This window comes from Oenanthe melanoleuca, chromosome 8 (assembly GCF_029582105.1).
Source record: "Oenanthe melanoleuca isolate GR-GAL-2019-014 chromosome 8, OMel1.0, whole genome shotgun sequence".
In the NCBI taxonomy this organism is placed as follows: Eukaryota; Metazoa; Chordata; class Aves; order Passeriformes; family Muscicapidae; genus Oenanthe; species Oenanthe melanoleuca.
The window spans coordinates 12,883,346-12,901,363 of NC_079342.1; the positions used below are offsets into that span (position 1 = coordinate 12,883,346).

Genomic DNA, 18,018 nt, shown 5'->3' on the forward strand with positions numbered 1-18,018 from the left:
TAGTCACTCACAATCACACACACACGAGTGTGTCTGAGTGTATCTGATGGTGTGTGAGCTGCATGTGACTGTGCTTGTGTCTCTGAGTGTGTGTATGAGTTAGTGTGCAAGAACATGTCTGGGCTCTGAATCAGAGGGTCAGGAATGCTGGAAACACGCAAGCAGCACACCTTTGGCTGCATGCCATGAACAACCACAAGGCAAGGCAAGCTCAAGGCAAGGACAGACAGTTGAGAAGCAATTCTGTGAGATGGTGGAAAGATTGAGTTCACCAGTTCAGCCACAGTACAGCCAGGATACCTGCCTTGCACTAAGAGTTCTTTCTCAGAAGGAAAGATACAATTGGCACACATGCATTCTTGTACTCAGTAGACCATCTAACTCCAAAAGAAAAATTCTTAAGTGTTCATGAGCACACGAAAGTACTTCCACTTCTAACAGAGTTGCTGCAGCCTTTTCACTTGCTCCCCTTCTGACAGCCTCTGAAACCTGCACTAGCAGAGGAAATAGGTACCACTAAAGCCACTATGACTGTGCACTCCTCCGAGACCCCAACTGTTTTAGAATGCACTTGGAAGCAACATAATATATTTTCATGCTGCTCTTTTGAGAGAGAAACTGAAGGATAAAAAAATCCTGGAAAACAGCAAGCTGAGGGATTGAAACACTGGATAACTGTAACATTCATAACAGTATAGAGAATGTTCTCACAGCCACTTTTTAAATCATGTATCAAGAACACATGCGGTAATGCAGAACAGTCATTTAATTTTAGATGTTTTAGATGACACCTTCACCATGCAACAAAACCAATAATGTTTGTGTGGCTGGTATGCCATCCTGATAGCTGTAACACGGGCATTCCTGTATGGACAGGGTGTCACTGCTTAAACATGCAAGCAGCAAATAAAACTCAACCAAACAGCTATTCCTATTCCATTGGGAAAAGCAGGCATTTCTACTACAGACCACACAGGTCAGAAATGCAACATGGGCACCATGGCACCCAGCTTGCTGCAAAGAAAAGGCTCAACCTGGGGAAAGAGGGGCAGCTCCCAGGATCCTGCTGCCAGAGATGCTGCAAAGGAAAGGAGGGCTGCTGGGACAAATTACACCTGAAACTAAAATGGATGTTAGGAACTCTTATTGGATTATCTCAGATCAGAAACAGACTATATTTGGAGTGGATTTTAAATATCATTCTTTTCATACTGCATTCAAGAAGTAAAGGTTTCACATATGGGCAGAGAACTTAAAATCTGTTACAGAATTACAGTAGTTTGGAAAAGTACAGCAGAAAAACTTCACAAAAGAATGTTCACTAATTTACTAATTTCTGCCAGACCCAAGGCAATCTTCACCTTGCTTAGGGAGATCAGCTTTAAGAAACAGTATCAGGAACAGAACAATTTTGTCTCTCTGATATGTTTATGTATTTTACTATTGGAACATATACACCTAATGCACCCAAATGAGCTATACTGGTGAAGGTGGCATATGAATATGTCATGCTAATCCAAGCCCACACAGAGTAAACATCAACTACCCTCAGTATTCCTGCCATCTCTAGAATTATGCACTATTACTTACAATGGCAAACTGTTATCTCCATGTAGTAAAGATGAAAAATTATTTCTGCATCTTTAAACAACTGTGCAATATATTAAGTTCTTCACTGTTAGCATCTCCCAGTTAATGGCCATCAAAGAAAAACAGTATCAAATATCTAATTAAATGACATAATTTACCACCTTGGACAAGAACATAGTATCAAATGAAGGTAGGACTGACAGTATTGTGTACAAGCTCAGCATAGACAGATTTTCATTTTTCAATAGGTTATTATTACAGGGAAGATGAAGAGTTTCTCTTCTATAAAACTAAGCCAGCAAAGAACAAATTTTACTTGAATTAAGTTCAAACAGAAGTAGAAATTTAAGGCAGCCTGTGTTTAATTTACACCTATTCAATGAGTAGCTCTCCTATCCTTCAGGACAGACCTCCATTTCAAGAGATGCCTTGACAGAAACAGAATTTAGTGGGAAGTGCAGCACTAAGTATGACTGACTCGAGCATGATTTTTAATTAACAGATATAGGCTTATTAAATCTTTTGAAATATCACTCTGCTCTTAGTGCACAGGTCTCTAGTCCTTGTTCTACACAGTGGACAGGACCATAGTGATGGCTACCAGACTTCATAATTGCAGTAATCATGTATGACAGCATCATCTTCATATGTAGGAAATTATTTTAGAGGAAGAAATACTCAACAGTAACACAACCCCACTATCCCAAAACAGATTCTGGTATCACTCAAGTCCATTATTTCCTCTGCACAGAGATCCCTACCTCAACCTTTCTCTCACATACAGAACTGGAGGGCCTTGAGCTTCTGCTTCCCCCTGCCCTAGTCCAGCTGGCTGAGCTGCTCTGGCCTGCAGACAGGCACTTAGAGGAGCTGGAAGGCTCAGTGCTGACATGCTGCAATGCAGAGCAGCTCCTGCCTCTGCTGCATATCAACTTAAGTGATCAGCACACAACCAGCAGTAGAGAGTCCGGACACATTCGTTTTACAGGCAGGCATGATGACAGCGATTGTTCATATCTCTAACCTGGATTCCCTGCAAGTTCACTCATGACAGCCAAGGAAATATTAAAGAAAAATAAACCAATAAACCTACTTCCTCACCCCAACCTAACAAAAACACAGCACTGAACCCTCATCACATTTTTAAAATACTCTTTTTTAAATACAGTAGCCGTCATCATTTCTAGTCTGGTACTACAGTGATTTTAGTGAAAACTTTTAAAGGAAGCAAAGTGACCCATCCTTTGCAGTGCAAGCTATTTAAAAGCACTTTTCTGTATGTTTTTTATCACCTGTGAGACCTGACCAGCCCCAGTACCACAGACACAAGTCTAGCCCTGACAGCATGGCACAGTGCCTGCACTACTCAGAGAGCAAATTGCCTAAGACTGCATTCATTGCAGATGGAGATGACACGTAAGTTGTATTACACAGCCACAGTTATACAACAAAGATAATTTCTACCCTAGTCATGCCCCCTTTTAGGTTTGTTTTTGTCCAATAAACAGACACTCACCACCTCCAGTAGCCAAGCAAAAAACTAAACCTATTAAGAAATAATATTAATTCACTACAAAGAAAATATGAAAACATTAGATTTCACTTATATCGGAAAATGTGACAAAAAAGCCAAATACATCAGATCACCCAGATTTGCAATAGCACACTTTTTTCCTGTGCTTTTCCCTTGTTTCATAGGGACATCCTAAATTCAGCAGCTTACCTGATCTTGCAGAGACATAACAGGATTATTTTTGGTTGTATTGATATGTAGAACATGGTATTTGTTCTTCGCACAGAGATCATAGGCAATATTTGTGAAGGATGTGCTGGCAGTCTTGGGTACTCTGTTGTAAATAATCACCACATCATCTTCTTCATCCAGTGTCACATCTTGTCGGGGACCATCTACTGTGTGACGCTGCTCTATTTCTCTGACTTCATGCCTTGCAATAGCCCTTTCTGTTAAGAAAGAAAAATACAAAATTTCAATGTAAAGTGCCACCAAGTTTTGAAGTTTAAACCTTAGAACACAATCTGGTGAAAAGCCGTAATTCCTTAGCAATAAACAAAACACTTGCTGTATTATGTATTTCTGACAAACCTGAACAAAACTTCATCAATAAAAAAAGAATGAAAGGCAGTCCAACACAGAATACAAAGCCTAGAAAACAATGCTTAGGGAACACAGACCATACTCTGTGACTCGCACTGATGTCACTGTTTTTAGAGTCATCATCTCTAAAGGAAAGTCTATAATGCACTATGAAAATGGTGACATCCTCGAAATACCCCACAATTTCAACAATAACCCTAGTTAAAAATTATAATGGAAGAAATAAACAATTTGAAGAATATGAGTCTTCTGGAAATAGCAGAACTGCCAACACCATAGAGCACAGCCAACTGACTGTGGAGAAGCACTGTCATTTGGATGAAACCATTGGGTTTTTACTTCAATTGACACAAGTCCCAAGAGTAAAGCATTACAATAAATGGGGTTGCAAAAACTCAATTAGCTTTATTAATTTGAAGTTAGACAAGAATAGAAGCAAGAGGTGCTTAGAAAACAGGTAACGTTAAGGAGAGTGATCTCTGAATACTGAAATTCATCAAAAAGAAAGAAACACGGAAAGGCAGGCTATGTACAACACACTTTAGCAGAGTGAATAGTTTGCAAATAATCCACCTTTCCTTTTATACAAAGGAAAATATTCAGTAATCGAACATTGCTTCATGTGCTAAAAGCTTATTTGGAAAATAAAACACAGTATTACAGCTTTTGCTTTTTTTATGCTGTGGAAGATCAAATACTATGTGTTGATTGAGACTCAGGTTTTTTTCTGTTCCAGATAAGTATGTACTATAATATAGTTTGTAATACAGATGTCAAAGCACTTTTTCCTCATTCATTTATGGTGATACTGCCTTTAATAATGTATTCTAAGAAATTTGCATTTGTCAACAGTGTAAGTTATCACAGGAGTAACTTGTAATTCTCTGTATTATGTTCTTTTACAGGGTATAGCTCTTTTTGGATGACTTGCCTTTAACACAGCAGGCTCTTGACCTTTACTTCCCTTGATTCTTTAGCCCAGCTCCTTCTATTCTCTTTCACCAAATCTCTTTAATTAGAACATAAAATCACTTTTAAAGCAGAATCATCAAGCTGTGAATAGCCTACCCTATAATTCTACGTAAATTGTCTTAAACCACAAACTTCCATCTGTCTGAAATGCTTCAACGCTTAAACTCATTCAGTCTCTCATATGCTCATATCTCACACCCCATAACTAAGTTACCTCAGTATGAAAATGTTTGTAGGAAATGCTTATTGAGTATATCTCAATTTTCCACATGACATCTGCTGCTCCCCACTACATCAGTCACAGTTTTTGCTCCTTCCTTTCTCATTTGCTACCTCTCCCATCAATGCTGGCAAACATCCTATTTAGGAAAGAGATGAGGCAACAGACTCAGGTTTCATCTCTGTGAAGATGGCTACAACAAAATGGGGCTGGCAACTCTCCCCTTCCTGCCAGTAATAAATTAGAGGAAGCATTTGGTAGGGAACATAGTTAACCACGTGGCTGCCCAAGGCTACACAGAGACTGAATACCACCTAGAGAGGCTGAAATGAAACCAATTTAATTGGTATTTTCTACACCACAGTAGTAGATCTAAACTAGATTTGAATCATAGCTGCACAGAACCCCAGAGCTGATAAAGGCTGGCACAGAGCTTTGTCTTTTACATGGAAGAGAGAAACATTTGTGAGGAAGAGACATGATTTGCAAGAGGATTGATGAGAAGTATTCCTCTAATGAGGTATTTTAAACCTTGATGATTCAAGAATGAGTGTGATAAGGGCACTTTAAAGACCATGCATAAGATATAAAAGCTGCATGATTGGATGCAATTAGCAGAAAGGCTATTGGATGCAATACTGCATTCAACCACCTTCGGCTTCCCATGGCAAGGGGAAAGCAAGAACTCAAGTAAGGAGCAGAACCTGCACAAGCCTGAAGTGTACAGACCAGTCCTATCACAGAAAAAAAATAAAAAAGGAGGCTTTAAATTTCAAACTAAAACAAAAGCTGATCTTTGAGATAATCTTTTTGAAATAACTGCAATAGTTAAAAAAACAAAAGCAGAAGTGGAGTGCAGTTTCTCAACAAGTTCAAAAGTTAATAACAAGAAACACTTGGAGAGAAATGGACAGACCAAGGATGTCAACGAATAAAATCACCTGTGAAAATGCAGTGGATCTATACGTACTTCTAAAAATATTTGAAAACCAGCTGAACTGTAGTTACAGAAACAAATCACCCAAATGAAAAATATTTAAACAATTATAGAAACAAATGACTGGGATCATAAGTAGTTATTAGTCTACATTCCTTGCACATTCAAACAGATGAATGTCTCAGGTAAAACAAGCTTATTAGCATTTACTTGAAATCCAAGTGTTAACTGCATAACTGCATACAAAATCTTCCCAAAGAAAACAGTGTGTCATGGATTTTAACAACTTAAGAGATTAACAAAACCAAACACTTCAAATTCCTCACATTTTTCACATAAGCAGAAGAATCTCCTGGGATTTCTGAACAAAGAAATCTATCAAAATCAGAAATTCTTTACCTTCTAACTTAGCACTTACCAGTTAATGAAAGACATATTTAGAGCCTTTCTGGCTGTCAAAATGAAGTTCAAATAACTGAAGAACATCTCAGAGTATACTGCTCTACTTTCCCAAACCATATCCTTTGTCCTCTACATCTATTTTTCTTCTGTATGTATCTACAGATATATTATTTAGGCTCTCTCTTCACTACATTTTGCATGCCTGCCGTGCTTCATTGTGAAAGCTCCCACTCAGATGAGGAAAGACTCAGTCTTAAAATAAATTTTAGCTCAGCAGCCTTCAAGTGTTGCCCAACAGAAGAAAAAGACATGGATTCAAACTTCAGTCACACTGGTTCGATGTGAAGGAAGTGGACAGCTAGTCTTGGTAGCACCACCCCTGAGCAAACTGTTGCTGTGTATCTACACTGCTGGATAACCCGTTAAACCAGCAAGCAAGTTTCTTCGAGTTGGGAACAGCACCGAAGCTGACTTGGTGTCTCAGCTGTCTCTCCACTCTGCTCCCAGGCCAATTAGGCAAGCAGCTGGTAGCCTGAGGCACCGAGCAGTTCTCAGGCTGCTTCCCTGCCCAAAAGCTGCATTAAACACGACTGGCCTAAATACTGAACCAGGACTGTAAACCTACTCACTATGGACTCCATTCTCCTCTGATGAAGAATGAACACTGAACAACACCTTAAAACTGAATCATAATTCTGTAGCAAAGTTAATGTTCTGAATCATTTTCAACACCCACCATATACACAGAGCCTTCATCTGTCACTGAAATGTGGCCTCCTCTGGGAGCTGTTTAGCAGCACACGACTGACAAACCAAAGTGAAGCTGCACGAAGATATCAATACTTCAGGGATGGAGAGAAGAAGAGAAAGAATCAATGGTGCTATGACAATTTATGGCTATGGAGGACTTGTGTCACTATACCAAATTAAATCTGAAGGCAAAATATAAATTGAATTAATAAAAAGTATCTAAAAATTAAATATGTGCAAGGTATCAATATTAACATACCAACTTTTTCAAAGACTTTTATAAATAACAACCCTAGTCTGCTCTAGTTTTGACTCCTACTAAGAGCAGAACCACCGTGGCTTCTCCAGAAACTTCATGAATTAAAGAGCAACATGTATTTGTGGGCAAAAATAATAAAAGAAATCTCTAAGAAACAAAACTGCAATTTAATTTTAATTTTTTTTTTCAGTCCACATTGAAGCAAGAACACACTGAGCAAGAACACTGGTACAAGCAGCAGCTCACTGCCCTTAAAGGGTAGACAGATGGTTTTCTATTGCATTCCCAGCCCCTCACACACACTACCACCAATCATTTCACAGCTCCAGAAACTTTGGTTAACAATGATACCACTCAGGGAATGATACCTGTGGTAAGCAATGCTACTACTGCTTTATGCAGTAGCCATAACTTACTCTGTTTTAGAGTAACTTGGACCTTTTGCTTTCTTCTCACATTTATTTGCATAGTTCAGAACAACTTTCCTAATTAAAAACATCTTAACCCTTAAGGTATTTTAGTAATTTACATTTTAGATAAAAAAGACTGTGTGGTGTCATTTGCAAGTCTAGCTGTCTCAAACAGCCTATAAAATACATGCTAAAACTTTTAATTTAACATTTCCCTTGAAAAAGTCTTCAAATTCAGGACAGCCTTAGCACATAGGCGCTCTGAACCCAGTTCTGACCTACAGCAAGCAAAGATCACATGCAAAGCACAAACCAGGATGGAAACAGAGTACAAAGCTTAAAATAATACCAGAGAAGTAATTTAAAGGTTTTTTTCAGTCAGGTCAAAACCTCATGTTTTCTTTCCCTTCTAAGAATTCAGCTGCCTTAGCAGCAAGAAATTCTATTGACTAATTTTAGAAATTTTACCCCAGCTTGTTTATTTTCAAGTAATACATGAAAAGAAAGAGGTGTAAAAGGTATTTTGTAATAAACTCCAGTAGCTTAGTGGCCAAGTAGAAGTCACTAATATTGCCATTTTCCTTCATAGTGGTTAATGCACTTTCAGAACAGAAGAAAAAGTTCTGCACTTCAAAACTGACCAGACAGAAGAGAATTATTTTCAAACGCCAATCTTTAAACTCCAACAAATTCTCACTGGAACTAGTTAAAAGAAAAAATACTCTCCCTCAGAAATCCCAACACAGACAACCAAGCAGGCATGAGATCGTTAACTGGAATCTAACACAGCAGCTGCCTGAAAATTAGAAGGAACAATTCTGAAAAGCCTGCTACAGTTCCATTGGCATTTGGTATCTGTCACTTTATTTCAAGACAGCATTTTTGCCAGGACTTTATTTTGAACATGTAAGTTAGAAGCATACTGAGTAGTGAATAATATTGGTAAGGCTTTGATTTTAAACTAAAAAACAAAAGGTTTACCCTTTGCAATGAAATCACCATCCCATGTGAACATCCAACCTGGATTGAACATCAGAACCTGCATTTCTCATTTTCCTGTAAATTTTGTTAAGGAAGAGAGATTAGGGTCTGACCAAATTCTTGCTTTATTTTTTTTCCTTAACACTACAGTTAACATACAGCCTTGTATATTTTTCTTCCAGCACTTCACTGCACCAAAAAATCTTAACTAAAGACTATGTTGTGGCTCTTTTTGGATTTAAGACCAGGCATACCATGCATGTACTACTAAATCAACCTGTCTTTTAGCAATACATAAGACCAGTAAGGGCCTGCATCTCAAATGGTCCCAGGGAGGGCAAAACTAGACAAAATCCCATGGGAAGTTAGATGAATTGCATCCATAAATCAAAGTTAAGGCACCCCAACAAGCATAGTTATTCCCAGAAATAATACAGCTTATAGCAAATACTTTGGTAAAACATCATCCAATAAAACAAAAAAGGTAAGAACTTAATTCCACCAAATATGAAATTTTCAAAAATTTGTACATGCTTTAAAACAAAAGATCCATACTTAAACACCTGCAACTCTAACTACAGCATCACTGCTATGACTCCTGAACACTACACATAATACTAACCATAAAGTTAGGTAAAAATCTCCAGAAGCAAAATCTTTAGGCACCATGATGTAGTAGTATATTTAAAAATAAGCATATGTCAAGCAGCTGCATAAGCTTTCCAACTTCAGACTTATCTGTTTTGCTTGACCCAAGTGTTGAATTCAAGCTGATGAATTAGCTTGAGAACAAACACAACAGTCACCATTCATCTTTGTTTTCTCTCAGTCACTTGCAATTTATTGTTTCGTTAGGACAAGCAAACAGATAGCTGTAAAGAAAAGGATGCAATCACACAAGGAAAAGGTTTATGGCTTTTCAGAACACCAAAACTGTCAGCAAACTGCTATGAAGCACTGTGACTATGATAAAAGCAAAGAAAAATAAGTTGCAAAACAGGTACTTAGTCTCTAAATAATAAACCTCAGCTGAGTATATACCAGCAGGGTTTGCTCTTATTTATAGTGCCTTAACATCTTAATGCACGTCTACAGTGTTAGCAAGAAAAGTTAATGGAACTGTTTTCTATACACATACAGTTGTCACAAGAATTCCACAATACAAACATGCATGTCACTCCTTCAAAAAAAATCCAATTCAAACAGTGAAAAAAAGCAAGATCAATATAGAGTGTCTGACGCTATTTAGTGAGGCAGCCTATAGACTGGTGCTTATTTATATATATATATGTTATTTATATTAGTACAGGAGCTTTCTGCAGTCATCATATAATAATTTACTTGTTAAAAAGGGTATTGACTAGCAAAAAAAGCAAAAAGAATCACTAAACTATCTGTTAAAATAATTGAAAGATATATATAAGGACAATGCTGTATTCTAATAAGTCACCATCAGGTTTAATAAAACTAATTGCTAAGATACACTGTTATTTGCAACATATTGCACTTATACCCCTGCTTGTCTTCACACATCTTGGCTAAACTAACCTAATCTGGAAAACAAGCTATTGCCATCTGGTGTAGCAGCCAAAAAAAGGAAGACAGCAAACAGCACTGCCTTCTGATGAGAACGGCAGCTGACGTGGTTAAGGTAGAAGAGCCAAACATTTTACTAGGAATCTTAGGAAGTTAGAGCACCAAGAATAACCCTACAAGAACTCTGTGTAGCACCAACAGATAGAGCGTGATATTTGCTGAATTGACACTGGCTATGTATAGATTGAGAATTTACAGTGATAAACACGATTTCTAACCTTAATGTTGTTATAGGAGTTTGTGTAAAGCAGAAGTTTTTGAAAGAAGTTTTAAAAAAAACAGAAATGAGCCTGCATGCTGCTTGAGCCCCACGGCTGTTAAGCCATTACAGAATTAATTTAAATTACATTTCAAAAATACTGACTAGATAAGCTCTTGATTATATTTTTTTGTTTTCTTTATGGAAACTATTTATGGTGGTCTTAGCTTCATTTAAGAACTTCAATTTAATTCTATACCCTGCTTGCTTTATATCAGGGCATAGAAATCAGAAGAGGTTTTTTTCCCTCAATAATGTGAATTGTTAATCAAGATATTTGCTACTTTTCATGCAGCTAGAATATTAACATAGATTAAAAAAATACTGCTTTTTTTCTAATCTAAGGTTTGCAGCCTAAAGACCTCATCTGCAATGGAGATCAAAAGGATAAGCATGAATAAAGATAAGCTCTAACATATAGACAACTTAAAAATACATTTCAGGAACATCAAAGCCATTTTAAGTATATGAAAGTACAAAAGCCCCCTATTTTTCATTAGATGCCAGAATTACAACAAACATTAAATTAAAACTTTTGAATTATTTCTGGAAACTTCTTCTTGCTGTATTCTTCCCCTTTTCACACCTAAGTCCAAACTATTCTCAGGCAGAACTAGGAATAAAAATACAGGCAATATGAACCTTGTTCCTTCACAAATGAAATAATCACCTGCTTTAAGGGGAGCCCTTCCCCTTTGACTTTCAGATGATTCAAAGGAGCAGAGGCCCTGGGGACTCAAGGAGCCCACAGAGGGAACATTACAAAGGAGCCCTCTCAACATGTACCTTCCCTGGTCCTACTCTGGAAGTTCAGCTGGACTTTCATGAGAGAAATCCACATGAAATCCTCAATACAAGTTCAAAACCATGCATTACAGAACATTTGTGACAACTACCAGCTAATGCAAACCTTCCACCACCATCTTCTCCACGCTAAGAAACAGAGGCAATCATATTTCAAATACTTGCGTATCAACATACTATAAATTTCTTTGCAGCAGACACTGATTAGCAAAATCAAAATTACACAAGCAAGAGCTTGACCTCATTTAATGACAGAGTGATAGGGCACTTTTTTTTTACCTTGGGCACGGTAAAAACAGAAACAGTCCAGGCTAGTGATGTGTACAGTAATGTAGTTTTGAACAAAAAACTTCTCTCTGGCAAGAGAGCCAGCTGGCTCATTGAAAGCCTCTTGGTGTTAATCCTGATTTAGATTGGATTAAGCTTTTTAATTAAAAAGAATTATTATCCTATATGCATGAGAAATATTCTGGTCTTCTCCCAAATCTTATTTTGAACAAGAAGGACCATTTGAAGAAAATTCATCCAGAACAAAAGGGCAAACAATGCCTTCAACTGCATCTCAGGCAGCTGTTACAAAAAGCTAAAAAACAATTCCAGCCCCTTGCTTGTTACTTTGGTCCCACAGCAGTAAGGGATACAATAGATTTGTATTCATCAATCTCTGCCAATGTTTCCTGACCACAATACAGCATAACTATTCATTATCAGAAGACATAACATCACTGAACTTATTAAAAGTTAGAACTGCAGAATGTTATGCTGGGTAAGGCAATGCCAATGAAATAAAAGTCAAAAATAATTCCCCCAGTAATTCCAGAGAAAAAGAGGAATCTAGATTCTCTTTTGGTAGTTCAAATTCATTAAAATACTCATTTTATGACAAGAAAGTGGATTTAGCTTTACACACTGTTTTGTTAGCAGTCAGAATTGCACAGCATGCAAAAGAGTTGACTGGTCTTGGGAAAAAAAAAAAATCAAACACTAGGAACACCCACTTTTTTGGTCAGATTATCTTTTTGCAGACATTAAGACTTACAGTTGTCAGATCTGATTTTATTTTATAAAAGGAAAGTAATCTGCTTCCAACAATAGTCAATAGGCTAAAATCTAGCATTAACCCATTTCTAATAATGAAACCTGCAGAGCTCTATAAGGCAATAATCCTTTTGCCGCCATTGAGAGCAGAACTGTTTTTAGCTGTCAATACCAAGGCACTGATGATATTTTAACTTGATTTTAAAGAAATATTACATTATCAGAATGACTATGAATAGCAATGCTAAAACTCTCTTGTAAAGAAAAGGTTTGTGGAAACTTGACAGTCCGAGTTCCCAATTGACATTGAGAAGTCTGTGCCCTCATCAGAGGTGCAGGCATTGGTCTGAAGTCAGCTTTCCCCAGAGAATTTGTACAGTCATAACACTTCCTTTCTATGCCAGTATGGAAACTACTGAATTCATCTAAAACATTTCCCCTCTGTTCTTCACATCTCCATTCATGAACCCAAATTCTCCTGAGGTGCTTTTGGTTTAAGTCTCCAGTGACCATCAATGGTTTCTATACATACCATTCAAATTGCCCTTGCTGTTGCATTAAGCCTCCATCCTCAAATTCCATAAGCCTCAATTACTATTTTTGCATATATGCATAGTAAGGTTCAAAACTTCATTTTTATGCTAACAAGTTGCAATCACGTAAGGAGATATATATTAATATGTGTTGGTGATTCAAGTAAAGCATGTATGAAAAAACATACAAGTCTTCCCTTCTGCTATGTGAAATGGAAGTTACTACTTCAGAATTTTAAATCAGAAAGATATTTTAATCCAAACCATTACTAGGGGGAGGGGCTACAAAATCACTACTATACACTTCTGTGGGAGGACACACTTACTGATTGATACAGTTTTTGTAAGAAATGCATTATTTATCTGGGATACTTCAAAGCAAAAAATACTACTGGTGAATTTTGATGGCACATCATCTTCCAGATAGATGTTAAATAGTGAAGTTGCTCTTCAGACTGAGTGAGCAGAAGGTAACTTGAAAAGGATTTGTCATGATACAGACTGTGGTAACATCACTGCATAAAATAAAGTTAAAAATAAATAAATGGAAACAAAATAAACTGAACTTTGACTCATGATACTCAGCAAATTTAATTGCAGCAGTTAAAGAGGCAACTACCCATGTGAAAACAGTGCTCAGAAGACAACATATTATGGCAGGAACAATTTATACACAAGTCTGGGCAGAAAGGATGGAGGGAAAGTCAACAGGCAACAGTTCTCCACAGTATGACGTGGTGCAAAGGAAGCTCCATGAAGAGTAAACACTGAAAATCTGCATACTCTCATCCTTGAACTCCTCAGCTACTGTTCTATATCTACCATTTTTATCTTCTTTTCCAATTCAGTTTACCCTCAGAAAGGCAGAAACACTATGGCTGTACGTAAGTTGTAAAAACCAACCTCCCTTGCTTATATTAAAATAATTTCTGAAGTCTTATTACTCCTACATTCCTAGATTAAAGTAACTTCTTAGTTTCCAAACAACCACCTCAAAATATTTTCACACCTCTCCTGACACCTAGTTCATACCAAATTATCTTCTTCTCAGGAAGGCAAGGATATCTTGGGCTGACATCAATATGCAGGGTTAAAACTGACTCAGGGTTAAAATTCTCACTATGTTTTATACATCACACTATCAATGAGAAAACAAGTCCGTTTTCATCAAAAGGAAATTCTGTATCTAAACTGCTGTTGATCAGATAGTGTACATCTCTGTACACTATTTAGCCTGTGACCAGCTGAGAAGATAAGAACTCTCAAGCAAGACACAGGGCTGTGCCACAGTACATATGTATAGCTATTTTTTTCACAAAACTATGTCAAATGTAAAAGTTTACTCTGTACAAGTGGCCTCCCCTCCGTGTATCCAAATGTGAACATATTATCCAAATAAATAAAAATTCCCAATAAATACAAAAAAAAAAATCGCAATAAGAATGGTAATTTGGTTAAAGTACTAGCCAATTATTCCAGAGGCTATGGAAAAGGTCCCTCTCTGTAGCCAGTGTCACAAGACTGCAACTACAACAGGTAGTAGAAATTTCACTTGACTTTACATGAGGCACTTAGCATCTGGAACTTCAGTAATTTTGTATGCCCCATGAACCATTTCAGCCTGTTACTCATCTGAGGTACAATTTCTGTAATATACTGACTTTGAAAAACTGTTATTTACAATTGTAGAGAGTAAGTTCTATTTTAAAACAACATTTCCTGTTGAATGAAAAAGCACTGAGCTGTCACAGCTCTGCTCTGGTTTTGTGCCTTCCAGCTGTTCAGAGGGGGAAAAAGAGTTGGTTTAGTCACTGTGAGGCTCTGTTGTTAAATAATGCCTCTCAACACTGTAGAAGCAAAGGAGTTTCCTGCTGCTCTCTGAGGAGAAGGTGACTGCATCAGAGCCCAGCAGAAGTCTCTGCCATGCGAGGAGCCGCGCTGTGCCTGCACCGGGTCATTATTGACACAAGCTGAACGGCGCTGTCTGGCCCAGCGGAGCCACGGGAGTCAGACTGGCTGTCTCTGCACATCTGTTGTGGATATAAGCATTTGAGAACAATCCCTGCTTTGAGATAGAAGCATTTGAGAACAAGCCCAGATACAAACTCATCCAGTATATTCATCAAAAAAGCAGTTGAATCCAATGGCTTTCATTTTCCAAAATGACAGAGACACACTCCCTACTGACTACAAACGTGACTAGTTCCAAGTTCCCAACTTGAGATGGAATACTCCCAGCTCCTCTGTGAAGGGTCACCCTGTGCAAAGCACACAGCCACGGGAGGCAAACCATAGGAAACCAGCTTACCCATTGAGAACAGCTCTGAATTGCTAACAACTGAGCTGCAAAAACCCCAGAAACTCACATTCATGCCACTAAAACAACTGCAACAAACTTGGTGAAAGGAAATTCACCATGGACATGAAACATTTTTTTCAGGGAGTGAGAGCTCTTTATAATTATTTAGGCTGTTACAAAACTAAACCTCATTAGGCTGAGCACAGTTCTGTCTCTCAGAGGCACTTTCAGCTCAATTTGGAAGTCACAGACAGCATCCTGGCTCATTTAACACACAATACAGCTGTCCTTAAATTAGTCCTAAACTCATAAATACTAAAATTATTTGTCATGTTAATTCTATTCTTCAGATTATCATGACATGTGAAAACAGGAAACTCTCAGGCAGTACAGGTATTTTAAGGTAACTTGATTGCAAAGTTTAAAAAGAAAAGTAACAATATTTTACCATTTATCACAGAATAGCTTGGTTGGAAGGGGCCTTTAAAGGTCATCTAGCCCAATCCCCTGCAATGATTTACAGTCAATTGTGCAAAGATCAAGACTGATGTGACAAAGAGCATGAATAACACAGGTGAGGTTTTTATATTTGCTGTCTTGTTTTCTCACCATACAGAACACGTGGTTCCCATTACCAAGTCCTTCTTCCCAGATGGGAAGGATGGAAATTTTCATTGTAAAGCATATGCTGACACACACCTTGAAAAAACTAGAGCTTTAGCAGTTTTATCAATTTGTCTAAATCACCCGAGTTCTCAGAATTAAAAAGGTATCTGTTGCAATAAATTCTCTTCAATCTAGTCCTCACTAGCTGAGGAACACACTACAGCGATCACAGAAATTTGTGACTAAGAAATATTTCAGCAATTTTCCTGTTTCTGTTGCCTACCTGAATCTAAGGATGCATTTTATTTTCTCATTCTACCATGGTAGTACCACTATGTAAACCTTTCTTTTAAAAAATACTGTCACTAGAAAGATGAAGCACTATCTTTGCTAATTAGTAGGAATTTTTGCACCAAGGAAGCTGTCTTTAAAATGAGTTCTGCGTCTTCAAAATTATATAAAGTACTCATTTAAGAAAATAATTAGTATGTGTAACAATCACTTCAAAGCCTATCTCCTGCTATAGGACATTTCCATTGGGCACCAATCTGGACTGCATTATAAGACACTATTATACACGAACAGATGGAAATCATAAAGTGATATTTAGCTACAGATTTCCTGTCAGAAATTTATATAAAAAGAAGAGAAGGAAATATGCTTAACATTTTCCATTAGCCAACATCAAATCACTGAAAAAAACAGACATGTATGTAACAGCAAACTATTTTAATCCACATATTTTCGTGTCCCTTACATATCAGATAATCTTATTTATGCCTATGTTTTTATCCTTAGGCACACAATACAGGATGAAAACCAATAAACTACCCATGAAAGAACATACACTTCAATTACAGTTAAAAATTAAGACTTCTCAGGAATGAATTCTTACTTTTGGCTGAAAATCAGTAGAAGCTATTGAAGTGCTATACAGCTTCAAAGGTTTGTCAGAACTGATTATTGTATCACAGGCCAAAAATGTATTAAACATTCCCATTATAAGCTATAATGAACGGTCTTGGCTAGAATAGGAAACACTGTTTATATTATTCAGATATGAAAGAAACTCAGGTAGCAAAGATTAAGGTATACAATAAAAAATTAGTATGAAAATCAACTGCTCCCTTCATTTAAGGGCAATGCAACATCAGCTGTTGCAATCAATATGACTATTTTGAAATACAGTATTGTCTTGGACTACACTTAATCAGAACCTTCTGCTTCACTGCCAGGACTTGAAAAGTAAATATTAATGCTATTAAAACACAATACAGAGATTATCAGTTGCTGAACATGCTATCCAACAGGAATGGGGAATAAGGTACAAATCTCATCTGGGTCATGGGAGCTGCATTTCACAACTGATAAAACTGGTAACTTCCGCTATCCCAAAATTAAAAAGATCTCCAAAATATTATTTCATAAAACTTCAGAACATATTAAGTACCACATGAATGTTTCCTCCTGCATGTAAATCAATAGTAGTATAAATTTTTAGTCTGCACATAGACTGAAGCTGCTATTTTCTTCATGGATTTACCAATGAAAGCTTGTCATATTCTTCTACACATTCAGCTTCTTTAATTTAATTTTTCTTTCTGCACAAACAACACGAGCAAAGGAATATACAAACTTCCTTCTTTTCAATGATCTTAAAGACAAACCAACCTTCAAGATCACTGATGACCTCCAAAATGATTTGAGTATTGGAGGGCCTTACTATTAATTACTCCAGGCTAACAACACTTAGGGCTTCAGGCACAACCAAGACAACATACTTAATTCTCCATTTCATGTACTGAATTCATGAGGTTAAACTGCATTAAACACAGGAAAGAAGGAAAAGAATTGGAAAGAAAACGTGTAAGTTGGCTATCAAATAGAGTATGTTGTGTTACTCCACACTCCACTAAAGAGCCAACACTGAATCCAGAATTTCTTATTTGTACATAAATTCACGTACAGTTGCATAAAAGTTAAAGAACTCTGCATTATTATTTACTGAGAGCTGGGAATAGTCTACACAAAGTAAATCTGGCAGCTCACAGCTATCTCAGACTTACCCTTGGGAAGGGCACCAGAATTCTGCAATATTTGTCTGGACACAGCTAATAAGCCTAGTCATTCATAATTAACAATGTTCTCCTTTTATTTTACATTATGCAGCTGAGTAAGAACTTGTCTCCAAACTGGAGAGAAGGAGTCTGAAGGTTTATTGAAAATCACCATAAAAACACAACCAC

General features: G+C 37.2%; 1 protein-coding gene across 2 annotated transcripts in view; it reads right to left on the reverse strand.

The window, feature by feature from the left end:
• HS2ST1 (heparan sulfate 2-O-sulfotransferase 1) overlaps positions 1-18,018 on the reverse strand; it is a 71,468-nt gene that overhangs the window by 13,131 nt on the left and 40,319 nt on the right. For both annotated transcript variants that reach the window (XM_056497645.1, XM_056497646.1), the window contains exon 2: positions 3,314-3,552. In XM_056497645.1, the coding sequence (XP_056353620.1) occupies positions 3,314-3,552 (239 nt within the window). The remainder of the gene's footprint in view (positions 1-3,313; positions 3,553-18,018) is intronic.